General features: G+C 40.8%; 1 protein-coding gene across 4 annotated transcripts in view; it reads right to left on the bottom strand.

The window, feature by feature from the left end:
• Positions 1 to 6,173: 6,173 nt before the first annotated feature.
• Positions 6,174 to 21,405, bottom strand: part of pds5a (PDS5 cohesin associated factor A) — a 312,001-nt gene continuing 296,769 nt past the window's right edge. Inside the window, exons 31-34 of one of the 4 annotated variants that reach the window (XM_068036525.1) lie at positions 15,681 to 15,798; positions 14,633 to 14,988; positions 14,279 to 14,429; positions 7,821 to 10,498 (exon numbers count right to left, since the gene is read on the bottom strand). In XM_068036525.1, the coding sequence (XP_067892626.1) occupies positions 10,454 to 10,498; positions 14,279 to 14,429; positions 14,633 to 14,988; positions 15,681 to 15,798 (670 nt within the window). In that variant the 3' untranslated portion in view covers positions 7,821 to 10,453. The other 3 variants (XM_068036532.1, XM_068036537.1, XM_068036541.1) reach the window with 3 other exon arrangements.

The raw sequence follows: 21,405 nt of genomic DNA, 5'->3' as shown, positions 1-21,405 counted from the left end.
CAGCATCTGTGGAGAGAGAAGCAGAGTTAACATTTCAGATCAGTGACCCTTCATCAGAACTGGCAAATATTAGAAATGTAATAGGTTTTAAGCAAGTGAAGTGAGAGTGGGGCAAGAGATGACAAAAGAAAAGGTGTTGATAGGACAGGGTCACAGAGAATAACTGACTAGAAGGTCATGGAGCAAAGGCAAATGGTATGTTAATGGTGTGTTGAAAGACAAAGCATTAGTACAGAGAGGGTGTTAATTGACAGAAAATGAACAGCCCTGACCCCAAGCACAAAAAAAGTGGGTAGGCACAGTAGAAACAAACTAAAATAAAATAAAGAAATAAATAACTAAAAATAAAAAAGGGGACCCGTCATGCTCTCAAATTTTTTTGAGTTTGTGCTTGGGGCCAGGGCTGTTCATTTTTCTGTCAATTAACACCCTCTGTACTAATGCTTTGTCTTTCACCACACCATTAACATACCGTTTGCCTTTGCTCCATGACCTGCTAGTCAGTTATTCTCTGTGACCTTGTCCTATCAACACCTTTTCTTTTGTCATCTCTTGCCCACTCCCGCTTCACTTGCTTAAAACCTATTACATTTCTAATATTTGCCAGTTCTGATGAAGGATCACTGACCTGAAATGTTAACTCTGCTTCTCTCTCCAGATGCTGCCAGACCTGCTGAGTATTTCCAGCATTTCTTGTTTTTATTTCAGATTTCCAGCATCTGCAGTATTTTGCTTTTATTATAGGTCATAGAGGATACTTGAATCACAAGTTGAATTATTTAACAGCATCTCATTGTTTCTTCTAGAGTGTTGACAGTAATGAAGCTGCAAATGTGTTGGATTGTTGTATTTAATTAATAAGTTTAGAGGAGAGGGCAATCTAGGCTATAGACTCCTCTCTGACCACCGTCAAACTCATTAAAATAGAACTATTTCAAATTTGTTTGCTATGTACTCTTCGGGGGGGGGGGGGGGGGGGGGGGTTTAAACTAAATCAGCAGGGGAATGGGAACCTAAATTGTAGTTCCAGTGTACAGGCTGTTGAGAGTAGTGAGGTAGGGGATAAGGTTACAGGGACGCAAGAGGGCACTGGCAAGCAAGAACTTGGTTTAAAGTGTGTCTACTTCAACGCCAGGAGCATCCGGAATAAGGTGGGTGAGCTTGCAGCATGGGTTGGTATCTGGGATCCTGATGTTGTGGCCATTTCAGAGACATGGGTAGAGCAGGGGCAGGAATGGATGTTGCAGGTTCCGGGATTTAGATGTTTCAGTAAGAACAGAGAAGAGGGTAAAAGAGGGGGGGGGGGGGGGGGGGGGTGTGGCATTGTTAATCAAGGAGAGCATTACAGCGGCAGAAAGGACGTTTGAGGACTCGTCTACTGAGGTAGTATGGGCCGAGGTTAGAAACAGGAGAGGAGAGGTCACCCTGTTGGGAGTTTTCTATAGACCTCCGAATAGTTCCAGAGATGTAGAGGAAAGGATAGCAAAGATGATTCTCGACAGGAGCGAGAGTAACAGGGTAGTGGTTATGGGGGACTTTAACTTTCCAAATATTGACTGGAAATACTATAGTTCGAGTACTTTAGATGGGTCTGTTTTTGTCCAGTGTGTGCAGGAGGGTTTTCTGACACAGTATGTGGACAGGCCAACCAGGGGCGATGCCACATTGGATTTGGTACTGGGTAATGAACCCGGCCAGGTGTTCGATTTAGATGTAGGTGAGCACTTTGGCGATAGTGATCACAATTCAGTTAGGTTTACCTTAGCGATGGGCAGGGACAGGTATATACCGCAGGGCAAGAATTATAGCTGGGGGAAAGGAAATTATGACGCGATTAGGCAAGATTTAGGATGCATAGGATGGGGAAGGAAACTGCAGGGGATGGGCACAAACGAAATGTGGAGCTTATTCAAGGAGCAGCTAATGCGTGTCCTTGATAAGTATGTACCTGTCAGGCAGGGAGGAAGTTGTCGAGCGAGGGAGCCGTGGTTTACTCAAGAAGTTGAAGTGCTTGTCAAGAGGAAGAGGGCGGCTTATGTTAGGATGAGACGTGAAGGCTCAGTTAGGGCGCTTGAGAGTTACAAGCTAGCCAGGATCTAAAGGGAGGGCTAAGAAGAGCAAGGAGAGGACACGAGAAGTCATTGGCGGATAGGATCAAAGAAAACCCTAAGGCTTTCTATAGGTATATCAGGAATAAAAGAATGATAAGAGTTAGAACAGGGCCAATCAAGGATAGTAGTGGGAAGTTGTGTGCGGAATCAGAGGAGATAGGGGATGCGTTAAATGAATATTTTTCGTCAGTATTTACAGTAGAGAAAGAAAATGTTGCCGAGGAGATTACTGAGATACAGCCTACTAGGCTAGATGGGATTGAGATTCACAAGGAGGAGGTGTTAGCAATTTTGAAAAGAGTGAAAATAGATAAGTCCCCTGGGCCAGATGGGATTTATCCTAGGATTCTCTGGGAAGCCAGGGAGGAGATTGCAGAGCCGTTGTTGTTGATCTTTATGTCGTCATTGTCGACAGGAGTAGTGCCGGAGGACTGGAGGATAGCAAATGTTGTCCCCTTGTTCAAGAAGGGGAGTAGAGACAGCCCTGGTAATTATAGACCTGTGAGCCTTACTTCGGTTGTGGGTAAAATGTTGGAAAGGGTTATAAGAGATAGGATTTATAATCATCTTGAAAAGAATAAGTTCATTTGCGAGTCAGCACGGTTTTGTGAAAGGTAGGTCGTGCCTCACAAACCTTATTGAGTTTTTCGAGAAGGTGACCAAACAGGTGGATGAGGGTAAAGCCGTGGATGTGGTGTATATGGATTTCAGTAAGGCGTTTGATAAGGTTCCCCACGGTAGACTATTGCAGAAAATACGGAAGTATGGGGTTGAAGGTGATTTAGAGCTTTGGATCAGAAATTGGCTAGCTGAAAGAAGACAGAGGGTGGTGGTTGATGGCAAATGTTCATCCTGGAGTTTAGTTACTAGTGGTGTACCGCAAGGTTCTGTTTTGGGGCCACTGCTGTTTGTCATTTTTATAAATGACCTGGATGAGGGTGTAGAAGGGTGGGTTAGTAAATTTGCGGATGACACGAAGGTCGGTGGAGTTGTGGATAGTGTCGAAGGGTGTTGTAGGGTACAGAGGGACATAGATAGGCTGCAGAGCTGGGCTGAGAGATGGCAAATGGAGTTTAATGCGGAGAAGTGTGAGGTGATTCACTTTGGAAGGAGTAACAGCAATGCAGAGTACTGGGCTAATGGGAAGATTCTTGGTAGTGTAGATGAGCAGAGAGATCTTGGTGTCCAGGTACATAAATCCCTGAAAGTTGCTACCCAGGTTAATAGGGCTGTTAAGAAGGCATATGGTGGGTTAGCTTTTATTAGTAGGGGGATCGAGTTTCGGAGCCACGAGGTCATGATGCAGCTGTACAAAACTCTGGTGAGGCCGCACCTTGAGTATTGCGTGTAGTTCTGGTCACCGCATTATAGGAAGGATGTGGAAGCTTTGGAAAGGGTGCAGAGGAGATTTACTAGGATGTTGCCTGGTATGGAAGGAAGGTCTTACGAGGAAAGGCTGAGGGACTTGGGGTTGTTTTCGTTAGAGAGAAGGAGGAGGAGAGGTGACTTAATAGAGACATACAAGATAATCAGAGGGTTAGATAGGGTGGATAGTGAGAGTCTTTTTCCTCGGATGATGATGGCAAACACGAGGGGACATAGCTTTAAGTTGAGGGGTGAAAGATATAGGACAGATGTCAGAGGTAGTTTCTTTACGCAGATAGTAGGGGCGTGGAACGCCCTGCCTGCAACAGTAGTAGACTCGCCAACTTTAAGGACATTTAAGTGGTCATTGGATAGACATATGGATGAAAATGGAATAGTGTAGGTCAGAAAGTCGGCGCAACATCGAGGGCCGAAGGGCCTGTACTGCGCTGTAATGTTCTAATTCTAATTCTAAACAAAAAAGGAACATCTTAAAGGAAGAAAGATGGGTAAAGAGTTAGAGAGGTTTAGGGAGGGAATTCTGGAGCTTAGGGCCCACAGCTGAAGGGATAACTGCCAGTGGTGGAACAATTAAAACTGGGGTTGCAGGAGGCCGAATTAGATGAGCGCAGATAACTTGGAGGATTGTTGGGCTGGAGGAAATTACAGAGATAAGCAGGGGCAAGGCCATGGGGAGGGATTTTAAAACAAGGATGAGAATTTTAAAATCAAGGTGTTGCTTGACCAGGAGCCAAAGCAGGTCTGCGAGTAGAGGGGTGAATGGCACTTGGTGAATGGAACATGGGCATCAGAGTTTTGGATGACCTCAAGTTTATGGAGGGGAGAATGTGGGAGGCCAGCCAGCAGTACATCAGAATAGTTAAGTCTTGAAGTTTAAAAGTGGTCGGCAGGCTAATATAATGAAGGGTTCCAAAGTACAGCAGTAGGGCAAAATATTGTAGTGAGTGTAACAATTAAAACCATGTTGCAAACCAGTTTACTGTCACAAATCAGGAACACAGCTACAATACCGATGGAATTGGAAAACATGTAATTTTCTTCCTCCCCTCCCTATAGGTATTCACCTCTTGTTGATTACTGCCCATGAGCACTAATTATGTGATACCTTAACCACATATAAACCGTGACCATTTGTGTTAGCAGGGTATTTAAGCAAAGGTCATCACAAAGCCCTACTGTACCCTCGCCTGACACTGAATACATGGGCAGAAATTGGTCTGCCTTGCACCTGTTTCTGGGTGTAAAATACGCAGCATTCCAATCTGACAGTGGGATGATTGGCCCAGGTGTTGGTTTCACAGTTAAATCCATAGTGTCATTTTTTCATAGGTATCCCCACAAGAGGCGATAGGCACCCTTAATTGTAAATTCTGATCTTAATGCTTGGTAAAGGACTCCACTACAAAATGTATCAGCCTCTCAGGATTTTTAACATACAAATTAGGAGTAGAGCACTTGGCCCTTTGAGCCTGCTTCACCATTCAATAAGATCATGGCTGATCTGATTGTAACTTCAACTCCACATTCCCACCTACCCCCAATAAACTTTCACCCCCTTGCTCATCAAGAATCTATCTATCTTTGCCTTAAAAATATTAAAAGACTCTGCTTCCACCGCCTTTTGAGGAAGAGAGTTCCATAGTCTCACGACACTCAGAAAAAATTTCTCCTCATCTGTCTTAAATGGGCGACCTCTTATTTTTAAAGTGACCCCCAGTTCTAGATTCTCCCACAAGAGGAAACATCCTTTCCACATCCACCCTGTCAAGAACCCTCAGGATCTTATATGTTTCAATCAAGTTACCTCTTGCTCTTCTAAACTCCAGTGGACACAAGCCTAGCCTGTCCAATCTTTTTTCATAAGACAACCCAGCCATTCCAGGTAATTAGTCTAGCAAACCTTCTCTGAACTACGTCCAACTCTGAAATAAAAATAAAATACTGCAGATGCTGGAAATATGAAATAAAAGCAGAAAGTGCTGGAAATACTCAGCAGGTCAGGCAGCATCTGTGGTGAGAGAAGCAGAGTTAACGTTTCAGGACTGTGACCTTTCATCTGATGAAAGGTCACGGAATGAAACATCAACTCTGCTTCTCTCACCACAGATGCTGCCTGACCTGCTGAGTATTCCCAGCAGTTTCTGCTTCGACAGACCTTGCAGCTGCCAACAAAAGGCAAGTGCTAATTTTATTTTCAATACCTTTCTAGTGGACCCAGGAACAGCATGAGTGCTTCCCCCAACTCCACAGGAGTTGCATTCACCTACCACCACCACCCTCCCCCAACCCCACAAATTTCCCCTACATGGCATTGAACTGAGGGCCGCTGCAGGCAAGGTTATGGAAGCATCACCTGTGACAGTGGATTGCAGATGAGGCCAGAGGATCAATTTCCATTGATCCTTTGGCTCAATTCTAGAGTCAGGCTGGTTGTGCAATGCAAAGTCTGGGCCCAAAAACAGGGCTATATACTTTGCATCACAGGCTAGTGATGAGATTTGACAATCGCTTATTTTCTCCTCCCTAATTCAGTGGCACTGAAGCCATTTGCAATTGCTGTACCTCTGCCCTGGCTAATTTTAGATAATTCTGCATAGACCAGGAATCTAACCTGGAATCTTTTTCAGTCCATATGGTTCAGTTACTCACTGGAAAAACCTGCTGAGCAATTGGGAATGTTGGAAAAGTAGATTTAATCAAGTGAATTGACATTGCTTGATAATTGTTATTACATTTGCTGTTTGCATTTTTAAACAATCACTGATCTCAACTTCCTGGGTCAGTCAGGATCACGAATTAACATAAAAATGATTACTATGAGGGCTGATTCAAAATCTGCATACTACACCGACTCTCATTTGTTTCTTTCTTTCTTCAACACGGCCTCATAAACATCTTGAGATTGTGAAGTGAAAATAAAAATTCTTCTTCATTTTGAGATTACAAAGGGAACAAAACACTGAATTTTCTTGGCCTAATGGTACTTTTCAATAGCCATTGCAAATAGGTAGTTATTTCCACACTGGACAACAGGTTTGAATAATTGCTTCAAGACAAAATAGCCCCCAATTTTGGAGTATTTCTCCCCCCGCCCAGCCTTGAAGCTTGTATCTTTCTCTTGTAGTTTCACTTGAATCCTTGCCAAGGTGCCATTTGCTTGAAAACTGTTGGATGCAATCCACTGCAATTTCTGTTAGCATCTATTATGGCATTGGCCATTCAACGCTGGTGTGCACTCTAAAGTGTCATTGTCTAGAAAAGGTTTCAAGCTCTGTTGGTACTTCTTAAAACAGTCAAGGATTAGGGTTGTTCAACTTGCTCAAAAAGTACATTCTCCAAAAACGGAACTCCAAGAGGCTCTTTTTGGAGATCCTCAGCCATGTAGACAATGTGTGCCCTAACTATTGGGTTAAGGCCATTCACAGTTGATTACTCAAACAGTGATCTTCCTAAATATTATCCATATTTTACTGCACATCATTCATTAACTGCAGAAGCGTTTTGGGAAGTAGCAATAATATCCAGAGGGCATATATACAAATGTCATCTGGCAGATGAGGGAGGAGACAATGCCCATTTGCAGCATCACTGCGAATACAATTTCCTTCTCAAGTACTGAAATTTTCTTTGCACTTTCTTGGGTGAAATGGCAGCTTTGGACATTTTCTATATTCTGTCATTATATAGAACACAGCTTATATCCGTCTTTGTTTTCCCCCATACAATCATCGAAGTTGACTTCACAGGTGAGTTGGGACCCAAACATCTTGCCTGTTGATTTTTTTCAACAAGATCTAAAATTTATTTCCTGGCAGCTCTAGGGTGCTCTTCCATTTGCATTTATCTATCTTCTGGTTACAGAATCGTGAGTTTGAGAAATCCTGTGCCAGAGGCTGTGCGAGCCCAGAAGACCCAGACACCTTCATCCTGGCCACAAATTGCCAAGAATGTTTCTCAGCTGTTCTTTGTTTTCCTGCAATACTCATGAGCACCGCTTGCTTAAACTCAACACGAAACACTCTGACTTGGAGAAACTGAAATAGGACATGCTGATCAGACTAGTCTTCTAGTAAACACGCCAGTTATATTGAATTCTTCTGTGGCATTTGAAGCAAGCCTCGTACTGCTTAAAGTCATGCAACATTGGAGGGAGATACTAGAAATGTCATAAGTACTTAATTGAAGTGACTACTGTGCTTATTTTGACATGTCTGGTAAGGCACAATTCACATTTGGCAGAAAGCCAGCTGCTGAATTTGTTTTATGGAGATATCAGCACCTGCCTTCTCCTGGTGACTTCCTGTGTTTTGTTTGTAGCTGTGAAATCCAAACAGATGGGTGGTTACTGTGAGTCTGTATAACTTGTCAAGCCTGATTACATAGCTTCAGTTCTGCTGCACTCCGACTAACAGTTTGATTCAGTAATGGGAGAAGAAAACCTGCAAAAATTAAGAGTTACAGGAGTCCTTTACAGATATAGGATTCAGGGAATAAAGACTAAACTTAGAGGTGACGTTGGCACTACAGTCATCAATTGAAATGACACTAGGGCCCAAGGTATAATGAAAGCATACATGAGAAATTCAGCTGCCAAAATTTCAAGTTTGGCTACCTTTGAAATATATAATCCACTAGCCACGGCCAATGTATACTGGATTGACGAGATTCAACATTGAAGCCGGTGAATTGTTCACACAGATGCTACTGTTAAGGTTTGGAACTGTTCAATCCTTTTATACTGACATGGAATCAAATACAACTCCTTGGTCACCAAATTGTCTCTTTCTGAACTAACCTTGTTGATAGTAACTGTCATAGGCAGAAACCAATGGCTTAGGTAAGAAAAGTATGCATCGATCTCAAAATTCCCATCTAATCATTTATGCATTTTTTGGGGGTGGAGGAGAGAGCGAGGAGATTCAGTTCATGAAGTGTGGTGGAGATGGATTAAGTTTCCCAGTAGTCTAGGAAGGCTCATCTTCTCTGGACAGTTTCTCCTTCCCTGCTCCTGACTCCAGACCATTTAAAATTTTAAACTTAGACTGAATTATGTTAAATGCCCATCTCTCGCTGTTAATCTATCCTGTTTTGGTTATTCAGGAGTACAGGTTTTGAGAGAGAGAAACAGAAACCAGGAGACACCTAAGAAGCATTTATTTTTTTATGCAACAAAAATTTAAATATGATCATGTGTACATCAAAATGTACACAATAACTACAATGAACAATGTCTGGAATCACAACATTGATGCAACTGTAACGAATTTCACTAAAATAAACAAAGATGAGCGTGAACTGGGAGACAAACTGGTGAAAAATAGGTTTAAAAAAAAATTCAAACATACCAATAAAAACACTCAGTTAAATGCATTAACAATTTGAACTGTCTTCACAAGCTGCCAAAATCCAATTTTTTCTAAAACACTTCATTTTTTACATCATTGGTTACAGAGCCTGGTAACATGAACATCTCATCATAAAACTGGTCTTTCAAAAGTACCTCATTTACTTCAAGATCTGATACAAAAATCTGAAACTCAAACGTTTCCATTTACCTTTCAGAGCAATATAGTTTTATAAGAAAGTAGAACATAAAAGGCCTCTGATAAAATTTCATAAATTAAAAGTACTAAAAGCAGGATTTAAAAAGTAATGTTAGGATAGAGGAAATGCTTTTTTAACATCCTGTTCTAAATTTTACTCTCTCCAATATTCAACATTAAAAATTGGAATTCAAGACCATTCCATTAAGTAGAGCACTGAACTCCCACATAAGGGGCCCTTAGAATTCCAAATTCAAACACTAGCTTAAACAAATACTTGAATTTAGCTAGCTATAAAAGGTTGAGCTTGACCAGTTCTCAGCCAGATGATCGAGTTTTGTAGTAAGAGTGCTAAACTGTGTAGAGAAGGGGTATACAGAAAAACAAGCAATCCTATCCCTCCCACCCCCCCAGAAAGCATGTTGCCTACTGGCCACTGGCAACTGTGGAGAAATTCATAACTGAGGTCAACCTCCTCTTTCCTGGGTAAAGGAAGGTAAACAGAAAAAATGAGGATACATTGTGGGAAAAATCATTTTAAAAGGCAGCAATTCCAACACCACTGCCATCACTAGACTTCAGTCTGTATTCACAAAGACCCAAATTTCCCTGTGCAAGTTCCATTAACTGTTAAAATAAATTACACAAAAATATGATGTTTTTGTGAACACAGAATCTGGACAGTCTACAGATACACACATCTTGCTGAGATTTCTTTTTAAAAAGGATAAGCAATGTGGACTCAGTGCAAAATTTTAGAGAACAGTGTCAAAAATATCCCAACTTTTAACAGCAGACTTTAGTATTACACCTTTTTAAGTCTTTACTACAACATTTATGGCAGTAGCTTCAAATATTATAAGCATATATTCAAATGTTCTTTTAGCCACAGTTTTATTCTTTCACTCTCACCAAAATCAAATACTATTCAAATTGGGACTATTTTAAATAACACAAATGCTTCTGCCTGCAAAAATTAATAGTAACATGTGACTATAATGCACCACTGCCGACTTCACAAGTCAGTGTAATAACTTACTTTGGAAGGTAGAACTGCTGCAGTAAATTACTAATGCATAATTAAAATGGTTACATAAGACATCTTGTAACAAAATCCTAATCTAGTGATTATTTTTATGAGCGTCAACAGCTGTTAAGTAATCTTAACATATAAAGATGCTGCATAAAAATAATCCCAGGGAATTACAATGCTGCCCCTCCAACATTGCAAAAGTTAAATGTTCAGTTAAAATTTAAATGAAGGAGTTCAATAATATCTTAACCCAAACTCTGATGCAGGGTTATACTGATGTTTTGAGGGTGAGGAGCTGTGTAAACTAATTTAAGTTTTTGTATAGTATCTCAATCCTTTTATGTGGTACATTTCCCTCAGTGGCAAGGAATACTTCTTTTCTACAGCCTTTGTCTCCTTCCCTTTGGCATGGACTTTCTTCTTACCTACACAAAAAAAATTATGAAAAGTTGAAGAAAGCAAAACAAAAGAAAATGTCTTACTGAGCAGACACATATATAGACTGATTTGTGAATCTAAGTGTCCTATATGAGATCAAATATAAATATCAGGATATAAGAGCAGGGTGAGGAGTGCTTAAAAATATTTGTGGAACTAACTTCCATTTATATTTGTTAGTGTACAAAAATGTACCAAAGTGCTCCACAGAAGAACATATGTGGATGGTTTGTGAAAGGCTTCGGAGAGGTGACAAAGTTTGATTTTGGAGTTTTGATTTATGGGGTGGGTTTGCAGAAGTCTTTTAAAGATGGGTAGAGAGCAAAAGGGGTTTAAGCAGGGAGTGTCAGAGAATAGGATTGAGATTACAGAAGGTTCTGGCACTAAAGGTGAATGAGAGAGATAAGGACACATGGAGGCCGGAGTCAGAGGAAATAAGAGAGAATGTAAAGCTAGAGAAAGTTGCAGAAAAATGGTAGAGTAAGGTTGTGGAAAGATTTATAGATGAGGATGAGAAATTTAAATTTGATCCTTTCGAGAATGGAGAGCCAGTGTAGATTAGTGGGTATCAATAAGAAAGACAGAAACTTGTCTGATTTGAAGTTTGTGCAGGATGGAGGATGGCAAAGAAGCTGCAGGAGTTGCCAAGTCTAGAGGTACATAGTTGCAGCAGCGACAAAGGTAAAATAGGGTGGAGACAAGCAACGTTGTAGATTTGGAAGGCAGTCTTAATGTATGGGCTTGAAGCTCAACTTTGCTCTCATGCCATATAAGGTAGGTTCATTTGCAGGAATAAGATCTCCTTCCTGTACTCCTGCAAGTCTCAGACTACAGTTTTTTTTTGTCCCATTTTGAGTGAATTTGGTGCTCATGGGGAAGAATGTCAGTAGTGGAATGTGGAACCCTTAGCATTCTTTCACCCTGTGTTAGTATCAAACATAGCACAACCAACTGCCACTCAAATATTCTACCATAGAATTAATATGAAATCTTGAACTCTTACAGCCAGAGGAAACCTGCAATCTATCAGCCTGTATATTTGAACCAAAGCTCTAAAGGGGAAAGCTCAGCATATACCTCATTATGTTAACCTTCAGTGAAGCAATTCTCATTCGGGAAACATTCCACGACTTAAAAATGCTGCAATCGAGATAGAATGTAAATGTTTTTATCTGAAAGCATCTCTCAGGGCAGGATGAAATTTCAGATGTTTTATCTTCTTGGTTGTTTTACCTTTAGCATTTTGAGGGAGGGAATAGCTTATAAATGGAAGAGGGCAGGACAAAGGATAAGCTTGATGGTTTATGTGAATTTTTGTTTTTACATACTTGGCTAACTGAATTATAGATTTTCTTGCTGAGATCAATAGATCAAAATAGCAGTTTCCAAAACTAAAAATAGGTACTGAGCTCAGGAGGAGTGGCAAGAACTGTGCTCGCAAGCATTCCTTTAAAAATAACAGCAGAGTTTTCTTTAATTTTAGAAAAAAAATGCTTTGTATCTTGTGAGAAGATTTATCAAAGGTACCAGGTCATATCACTTTTCGCATGTATGTATGTTTGTATGTTCTGTGGATGGATATTGAAACCTGATGTTTCGATGCTCAGTCTGTCAATACCCCATATGGCTCTGTTCTTTTACCTGTGATACAATTTTTAAATATTTTGAAGGATGCCAAAACAAACTTCTTAACATTTATACCTGGATTTTCTGCAGCAGCTTAAATTATTAGGTATACTGGCACATAAAAACTGCCCTTCACTGAGCAACTCAATGTGAGATACTTAGAGTGCTAAGAAGTTGACAGCATGTGTTGAAATGCTACATCTTGGTATCCTGAATCAGAAACTACAAAAAAAATCAAGTCTTTGATTGGGAGATTATCCATCACAAAGTAAAATGAAACAAAATCTTCTAAATAAATTTGGAAAGAACATATTCAAAGCTAAGATTATTGTAGCAATCAAAAGTATTACCTCATGATAATTCATCCTTTGCTTTACCTACCTTTCTTGAAATAAGGGGTGATTGTACTTTGCTGCACCTTCCAATGGTGCTTTTGAGACCAGGAACTGTGTGAAGGGAATCACAGGAACCCCAATCACAGTTTCCACCAGTCTGTCTCAATGCAAAGATGCATATTTGAAGTTTACAGTATCTTGCTAGACTCCAGGCAAACTGACTTGATGATGTGAGACAATGCTCCCAATTGTGAAATAAAAACAGAAAATGCTAGAAATATTCAGCAGGTCTGGCAGCATTTGTGGAGACAGAAACAGTGTTATGATTTTAGGTCGATGACCTTTCATCAGAATAGATGAAAGGCCATTGACCTGAAACGTTAACTCTGTTTCTCTCTCTACAGATGCTGCCTGACCTGCTGAGTATTTTTAGCATTTGGGCAGCACAGTGGCGCAGTGGTTAGCACTGCAGCCTCACAGCTCCAGCGACCTGGATTCAGTTCTGGGTACTGCCTGTGCGGAGTTTGCAAGTTCTCCCTGTGACCGCGTGGGTTTCCGCCTGTGCTCCGGTTTCCTCCCACAGCCAAAGACTTGCAGGTTGATAGGTAAATTGGCCATTGTAAATTGCTCCTAGTGTAGGTAGGTGGTAGGAGAATGGTGGGGATGTAGTAGGGAAAATGGGATTAATGTAGAATTAGTATAAATGGGTGGTTGTTGGTTGGCACAGACTCGGTGGGCCGAAGGGCCTGTTTCAGTGCTTTATCTCTAAATAAATAAAATAAAAAATGATTTTTATTTCAGATTTTCAGCATCTGCAGTATTTTGCTTTTGTCTCCCAATTCTGAACTTCTCTTCAAGGACTCTATTCTAACATTAAACAAATGATAGGTCTTGACGTACGGGAATCAGACATGAAGTGAAATACATTCTTTCAAAAAAAAAAATAGAAAAGTGGAGTCAAATGTCTCCAGTTATTCACAACTGGTCCACAGAGTTTGAATTCTTTTAACTTTGCTTCCCAGAAGATAGGAATTCTGGAGTAATTCTGACAAACTCCAAACATATCTGACTTAGGCTTTGAGTGGGGAGGATTAGAAAAAATATTTGGTCCTTGCATTAAATGGCTTTGAGATTCTTCTGGGAGTACAAGCAGGTACTGCAGCTACGTTAAGGCCACTTACTATCTCGGACAGTTTCACAGTGATCTATTGACCTGGCCACAAGTACTGGCGAATGAAACTGGTTCAGCAAGCTTGGTCTGCACCAATTTAAAGACAGTCCTTCGAGCTTTCCTTCTCATCCCTCTAAATCCAAATCTTGGATTCCTTTTCAAAAGGTGACTTCATTATACAGAATCCTGCCAGTGCTGAACATTTCCTACTTAATTCACAGAAAACCTGAAAGTAGGATTCTGCGAGATAGAGATACCCAAGGTAGAATCCAGTTGGGCACTGAATCAAAACAAGACTTGGTCTGTTAAGAACCCACCCATCTTAATGGTAACTACTTGCTCAGAAATGAGGTGACGCATTTTTTAAATAGTAGTTCTAGAGACAGTAAATCTTACATCATTGATTATAAGTTAGTTAACAAAACGTGAAGCTAGGATGTCTTGATTGAAGCTTGGCTATTTTACTCAGTCAGAAACTTATTCCAGTTATTGAGTTCTCCAAATGATGAAGTAACAGAGTTGATCTCAATTGGTACACTGAACCTAAAATAAGTCCATTTGGGCTCTTTCATCTAACCCTAATTAGATTCTCTCTTCTAATAAGATTTTAAAATTGGTTATTAATACTACTGCACCTTAAGGAAGCCTCCCTCTGCTAACTTTGTGTTATCAACCTCATTCTGGCTGCTCTCACAGGATTTAAACAAATCCAGTTCCTCAGCTGAACTTTCTGGAGTAGACTCTAGTTCCATCACTGAATATCCATCACTGTCCAAAACCTGGATTCTGAAAAATAAGGAGGGCTAGAAGTCAGTAGCAGGAAAATCTACTCCATTTCCTTAAGCTGACGAGTTATATTGATCTAGTTTATCAACTAGAAAAAAACCTGCCAAGAGGTGGTAAAAGCAACTTTTGAAGATATAAAAGCATCAGGCAATAAAGGGGAACAAACTTTTCATCACAAATAGTTCCCCTCCCAAAAAAACTACCTTTGTAGATCCATTTGTCTCTGTGCTGGTGCTCTCTTGACATTTGTTTCTTGCTGTTTTGGTACTTTAACATTTGTTGTTTCTGGTTCTACAGGGCCTTCCTGATTGGCTGCAACTCTTTTTCTGCCTCTCCCTGCAGCTTTGTTTGTGTCTGCATTCTTTGCAGCATTACTTTCAGATGCAGCTTTGGGAGGACGACCTCGTCTGGCTTTGGGTGGAACTGGTGCTGCTGACTCTTCAGATTTTTTCTCTTCTGGTATCTGTTGAATATTCTCTGAACCAGCTGCAGGTGCTGTCCTTTTCTTTCCACGTTCTGTACTGGTCTGTGGTGGTAAAGACTGTTCAGAGGACATCTCCTGTTATAAGGAGGACAGAATGTACACAGAGCAATGCATAATACTGCAGTAGATAATTACAGGAACTATTGCTCATGTTTTATTTTGGTGTAAATTTGGATCAGGTCACAAAATCCACTGAAGAATTACTTTAAAATAACACCTGGATGGTAGAATGCAATGTCTCATCAATGTATATATAAAGGAAATTTAACTATGAGGCACAATAATTTAAAAATAAAGTTGAAAAAAGGATGAAATATTTTCAACCTGGTTAGCCCAGAGTCTCATTGTGGAGTCACAACATATCATATTTTGCAACTGACATGACTTATCCAATCAGTCAGCCTCAAGATCAAATATTAGTGAACTGGAATTACTGCCTTACCTCATCCTGGCTGTTAATTTCTGTTTATTAGAAATGGTAACTGGCCATAAATGTAAGTTTTCCATTCAAACCGGAAGAATGAATACATTTGGTCTCCACAAGTCTGCTTCAAACTAGCACAGCAGGGATTTTTTTTCCTTTCAGGTAGGAGGTATTGTACAGTTTGTTTTTTTGGTGGGGGGCTGGGGGGGGGGGGGGGTGTGGAAATAGAGGAAATTTATTTCCCGTTCTCCCCAAGAGTAATTTTCCCTTCTATGATCCAAACATGAGACTGCTACTCTGACCCTTAGAGTCCAGTACCCAAATAAAAGTTTGTATACTGCACCTTGTTTCTGACTGGTTCATCTTTCTTCTCTGTTTTAGCTGGTATGACTGTAAGTAATATTACTGGATTTTCTTCATTTTCACTAACTTCAGTTCCTGTAACTTCTGAATTCTGTTCCCTGTGATAAAGTAAATAAAAAGCAAAGGTTTCTTTCTTAAGTCATGAGCAGTATACCAAAATGAATGTACGATTTTTCAAATGGTTACTCGACAATTTTTTTTCATTCTTTCATGGGATGTGGGTGCTGCTGGCAAAGCCAGCATTTCTTGCCCATCCCAAATTGCCCTTGAGAAGGTGTTGGTGAGCTGCCTTCTTAAACTGCTGCAGTCCATCTGGTGCGGGTACATCCACAGTGCTGTTAGGGAGGGAGTTCCAAGATTATGATCCAGTGACAGTGAAGGAATGGCAACATATTTCCAAGTCAGGATGGTATGCAACTTGGAGGGGGACTTGCAGGTGGCGGTGTTCTCATGCGTCTGCTGTCCTTGTCCTTAATCCAGGTAGTAGAGGTCATAGATTTGGAAGGTGCTGTCGAAGGAGGCATGGTGAATTACTGCAGTGCATCTTTTAGATGGTACACACTGCTGTCACTGTGCATCAGTGGTGGAGGGAGTGAATGTTGAAGGTGGTGGATGTGGTGCCAATCAAGCGGCCTGCTTTGTCCTGAATGTGTTGAGCTTCCCAAGTGTTATTGTAGCCGCACTCATCCAAGCAAGCCCAGAGTATTTCATCACACTCTTGACTTGTGCCTAGTAGTGGATGGGTTTTGGGGAGCCAGGAGGTGGGTTACTCGCCACAGACTTCCCAGTCTCTGACCTGCTCTTGTAGCCACGGTATTTATGTGGCTGGTCCAGTTCAATTTCTGGTCAATGGTAATCCCCAGTATGTTGATAGTGGGGGAATTCAGCTATAATAATGCCGTTGAATGTCAAGGGGAGATGGTTAGGTTATCTCTTGTTGGAGATCGTCATTGCCTGGCACTTGGTGTGGCATGAATGTTACTTGCCACTTATCAGCCCAAGCCTGAATGTTGTCCAGGTCTTGCTGCATACGGACACGGGCTGCTTCAGTATCTGAGGAGTTGTGAATGGTACTGAACATTGTACAATCATCAGCTAACATACCCACTTCTGACCTTACGATGGAAGAAAGGTCATTTATGAAGCAGCTGAAGATGGTTGGGCCTAGGACACTACCCTGAGGAACTCCTGCAGCAATATCCTGGGGCTAAGATGATTGGCCTCCAACAACCACAACCATCTTCCTTTGTACTAGGTATTACTCCAACCAGTGAAAGTCACCATAATCATACTTTCAACTATAATTAGGGCTGTCAAAATATAGTTTATATTTGGTGTAATTGCAGCATAGTTGTTTTATATTACAGGTCAAGCAACTAAGTCAAAAGTAATGGGCTGAAGACTTCGGCAAAACTCTCAAACAGGATTTACATACATGAGCGGAATAAAACTGGGCTCAACTGCATGCAACGTTAGAAGAGCAGGACCGGCATCTCAGCTAACATCAAAATGCTCAATTGGAAAAAATCAGATTATCCTGACCTTAAACTGACAGTATGAATCCAGGGACTCTCGATTGATTAGCTTTTCAAAACAATTAATTTTGTTACAAGCATAATTCAAATTTCAAAGATGATTTACAAAATGGATTTTATTCAATATATTTTGTACCAAATACCATCATTTTACAATACTTTCCACAACTAACTCTTATGCTACTGTAGATATAGGAAAGTCAAAAATTCATTATTCAACATGATCCTTCTACTGCAATAGAACAAAGAACAAAGAAAATTACAACACAGGAACAGGCCCTTCGGCCCTCCAAGCCTGCGCCGATCCAGATCCTCTATCTAAACATGTCGCCTATTTTCTAAGGGTCTGTATCTCTTTGCTTCCTGCCCATTCATGTATCTGTCTAGATACATCTTAAAAGACGCTATCGTGCCCGCGTCTACCACCTCCGCTGGCAACGTGTTCCAGGCACCCACCACCCTCTGCGTAAAGAACTTTCCACGCATATCCCCCTAAACTTTTCCCCTCTCACTTTGAACTCGTGACCCCTAGTAATTGAATCCCCCACTCTGAGAAAAAGCTTCTTGCTATCCACCCTGTCTATACCTCTCATGATTTTGTACACCTCAATCAGGTCCCCCCTCAACCTCCGTCTTTCTAATGAAATTAATCCTAATCTACCCAACCTCTCTTCATAGCTAGCGCCCTCCATACCAGGCAACATCCTGGTGAACCTCCTCTGCACCCTCTCCAAAGCATCTACATCCTTTTGGTAATGTGGCGACCAGAACTCAACGCAGTATTCCAAAGTCTTATACAACTGAAATTTAACTATGTTATCACCGATAACATATCCATAGGCTGCATTAATTATTTTACAATATTGATGATTACATGGCAGTTTCTATGTCTTTTTGCTGAAAGCTGCCTAATTCTAATTTTCAGTCTAGTGGTAAGTTCTTGGAAATGGCAGAGATTTTAATTGTATACATCAACAGATGATTAAGTTTGTCTAAATGCAATATAAAACAATTTGAATTGTGCATATGCAAGACAGTCTACTGTGTAGATGCGAATAACACAATCAAGCTAAGCAAAATCAGTTAGTAATGTTCAAGTAACAGTGTTTCCTTTTATTTAAATACAAACAAATGGAGGAGTGAATTTTAAAATTTGCATTTATACTAGGTGAATACACTGGATACCGTCCTTCAGGTCAAATTTGAGGATTTTTTTTAATCAGTTACTTCATCTACATTGAGCATCATTATTTTGTGAAACTTTTTTCCCCAATGTAAAAACATGCATAATTGAGGTTTACAGTTACTAGCAGTTTTCCAAACTGTCTACATATGGTAGCATTAACATCTTGGTGGGAATCCAGGAGAACATCCACATAATTTCGGGTTCCTTAAATTTTCCCTTCAAAACGATGAGCATTCAATATGACTTTGAAGCCTCCTTTCAAAAACAAAAGCTAAATTTAAGGTTTTGCCCCTTGCATTGGATTCCCCCATCAGAGGAAACAGTTGCTCTCCATCTACCTTAACAAATCCTTGTCACCGTAAACAAAATTAGATTATCCCTTAATCTTCTGGCGGACAGCCATAAAGGCGCGGGGCTGAAGAGTGGTGAGTCGAACAGACTTTGCTGTTGGCAGGAAAAAAGACAGAAGCGCAAGGGGAGAGCCAACTGTGTAACAGCCCCACAACCTCTAGCTTTAAGTTGAGGGGTGATAGATATAGGACAGATGTCAGAGGTAGTTTCTTTACTCAGAGAGTAGTAGGGGCGTGGAACGCCCTGCCGGCAGCAGTAGTAGACTCGCCAACTTTAAGGGCATTTAAGTGGTCATTGGATAGACATATGGATGAAAATGGAATAGTGTAGGTCAGATGGTTTCACAGGTCGGCGCAACATCGAGGGCCGAAGGGCCTGTACTGTGCTGTAATGTTCTAATTCTAATTCTAACCAATTTTATCTGCAGCACCTGTGGAAGAGTCTGTCACTCTAGAATTGGCCTTTATAGCCACTCCAAGCGCTGCTTCACAAAATACTGACCACCTCTAGGCGCTTACCCATTGTCTCTCGAGACAAGGAGGCCAAAGAGAGAGAGAAGAGACCAGGGAATCCAAGCATAGTCTATTCAACCTGTCCTCAATTTTGGTATCATCTTGGTGAATCTGGGATGCACCCATTCCAAGACCAATATATTTTTCACAATGTGCGGTGCTCTGGGCTGAATGCAGTACACAAGAACATATGAAACAGAAGGAGGAGTAGGCCAAACTTCATCTCAAGCCTGCTCCACCATTCAATAAGATCATGCCTGATCTTCGACCTGCACTTTACTTCCCCGCCTGTTTCCCATTGCTCTAGATTCTCATACAAAATCTATTGAATATATCGATGACTATGCCCTCTGGGGTAGAGAATTCCAAAGATTCATAATCCTCAGTGAAGAAATTTCTCATCTCAATCCTGAATGGCTGACTTGAAAATGATCAATTTATTCCTTCTGTTTTCAGTCCCTTCACCAATTTTCCAGCCATGCCAATTTATTACCCCCAACTCCATAAGCCCTTATCGTGTGGAACAACCTTTCGTGTAGCACCTTATTGAATGATTTTTGAAAATCCAGATGGGATCTAAGCAGAGGTCTGTACAATTGGAAGATAACTTCCACCCCTTTATATTTCAGCGCCTTTGAGATAAAAGCCAACTTTTTAATTAGCCTTTTAAATTATTTTTTGTACCTGTCCACTAGCTTTTAATGATTTTTGTTCGTAGATGCTTAAATATCCCTGCTCATCTATAGTTCCTCGCTTCTTTCATTTAGAAAATACTCTGATATATCTTTCTTAGGTCTCAAGTGGATGACATTAGTCTTCTACACTGAACTCCATCTGCCACCATTCTCCCCACTGATTTAATCTATCAATGTCCCATTGCAACTTTCTGCTCCCATCTACACGACTAACTGCACCACCCAACTTAGATATACGCGCTCTATTCCTTCACCCAAATCATTTATAAATATAGTGAAAAGCTGAGACCCAGTACAGATCCCTGGGGGACACCACTAGTCATGTCCTGCCAATTTGAGTACATAGCCATTATCCCTACTCTCTGTCCCCTAACTCCTAATCAATTCCTTATCTAAGCCAACAGGTTGCCTCCCAGTCCACAAGCTCTCATTTTTTTTGAAGTCTTTTTATGTGGAACCTTGCTGAATGCCTTGAGGTCCAAATAAGTAACATCCATAGACCATCCCTTAATCTTCTATATATCAGGGAATCCAAGCATAGTCTCGTCAACCTGTCCTCAATTTTGGTATCATTTTGGTGAATCTGGGATGCACCCATTTCAAGACCAATATATTTTTCATAATGTGCGGGGCTCTGGGCTGAATGCAGTACCCTCTATCAACCATGTTCGCTACCTTCTCAAAAAGTTCAACCAGATTCGTTAGACATGACTTTGCCTTTTACAAATCCATGCTGATCAGTGCTTAGCCACACTGTTCCTAATAACAGTTCCAGTAACTTCCCCACAACAGATATTAGACTGGTAAGCTCATAATTATCTCTCCTTCCCTTCTTAACTAATGAAGTAACACGAGAAGTTTTCCAAACCAAAGGAACAATTTCTAAATTGAGTGTGTTTTGGAAGATCATGACTAATACATAAACAATTTCCTCACTTACTTCTTTTAATATCTTGGGGTGGAAATCATCAGACCCTAGAGATTTGTCTATCCGTCACCATTTCTTTTAAATATACTTACCTTGAATCTAGTTAGTTTCTACCCATGATTTATTTTTATTTTTCCTTAAATCTCTGGCACCTTATCCTCATCCTCTAATGTTAAGACAGTGGCAAAGCAGCTATGTAGTTTGCCATTTCTTGATTTCCATTTGCAATACCACCTGCGTCTGTCATTAAGGGGTCCACATTATTCTTAGCCACCCTCTTTCCCTTAATATGTTACGTCCTGTCCCACTGGCACCAGAGGTGGTGGCACAGTGGTATACAGTCAGGACGGAGTGACCCTGGGAGTCCTCAACATTGACTCCAGACTCAATGAAGTCCAATAGCATCAGGTCAAACATAGGCAAGGAAAACGCCTGCTGATTTCCACCTACTGCCCTTCCCGAGCTGATGAATCAGTTCTCCTCCATTCTGAATAGAAT

This window comes from Heterodontus francisci, chromosome 1 (genome assembly GCF_036365525.1).
Source record: "Heterodontus francisci isolate sHetFra1 chromosome 1, sHetFra1.hap1, whole genome shotgun sequence".
NCBI classification, from domain to species: domain Eukaryota; kingdom Metazoa; phylum Chordata; class Chondrichthyes; order Heterodontiformes; family Heterodontidae; genus Heterodontus; species Heterodontus francisci.
Note: the sequence above shows the minus strand (reverse complement) of the source record. Positions and strands in the feature narration are given on the sequence as shown.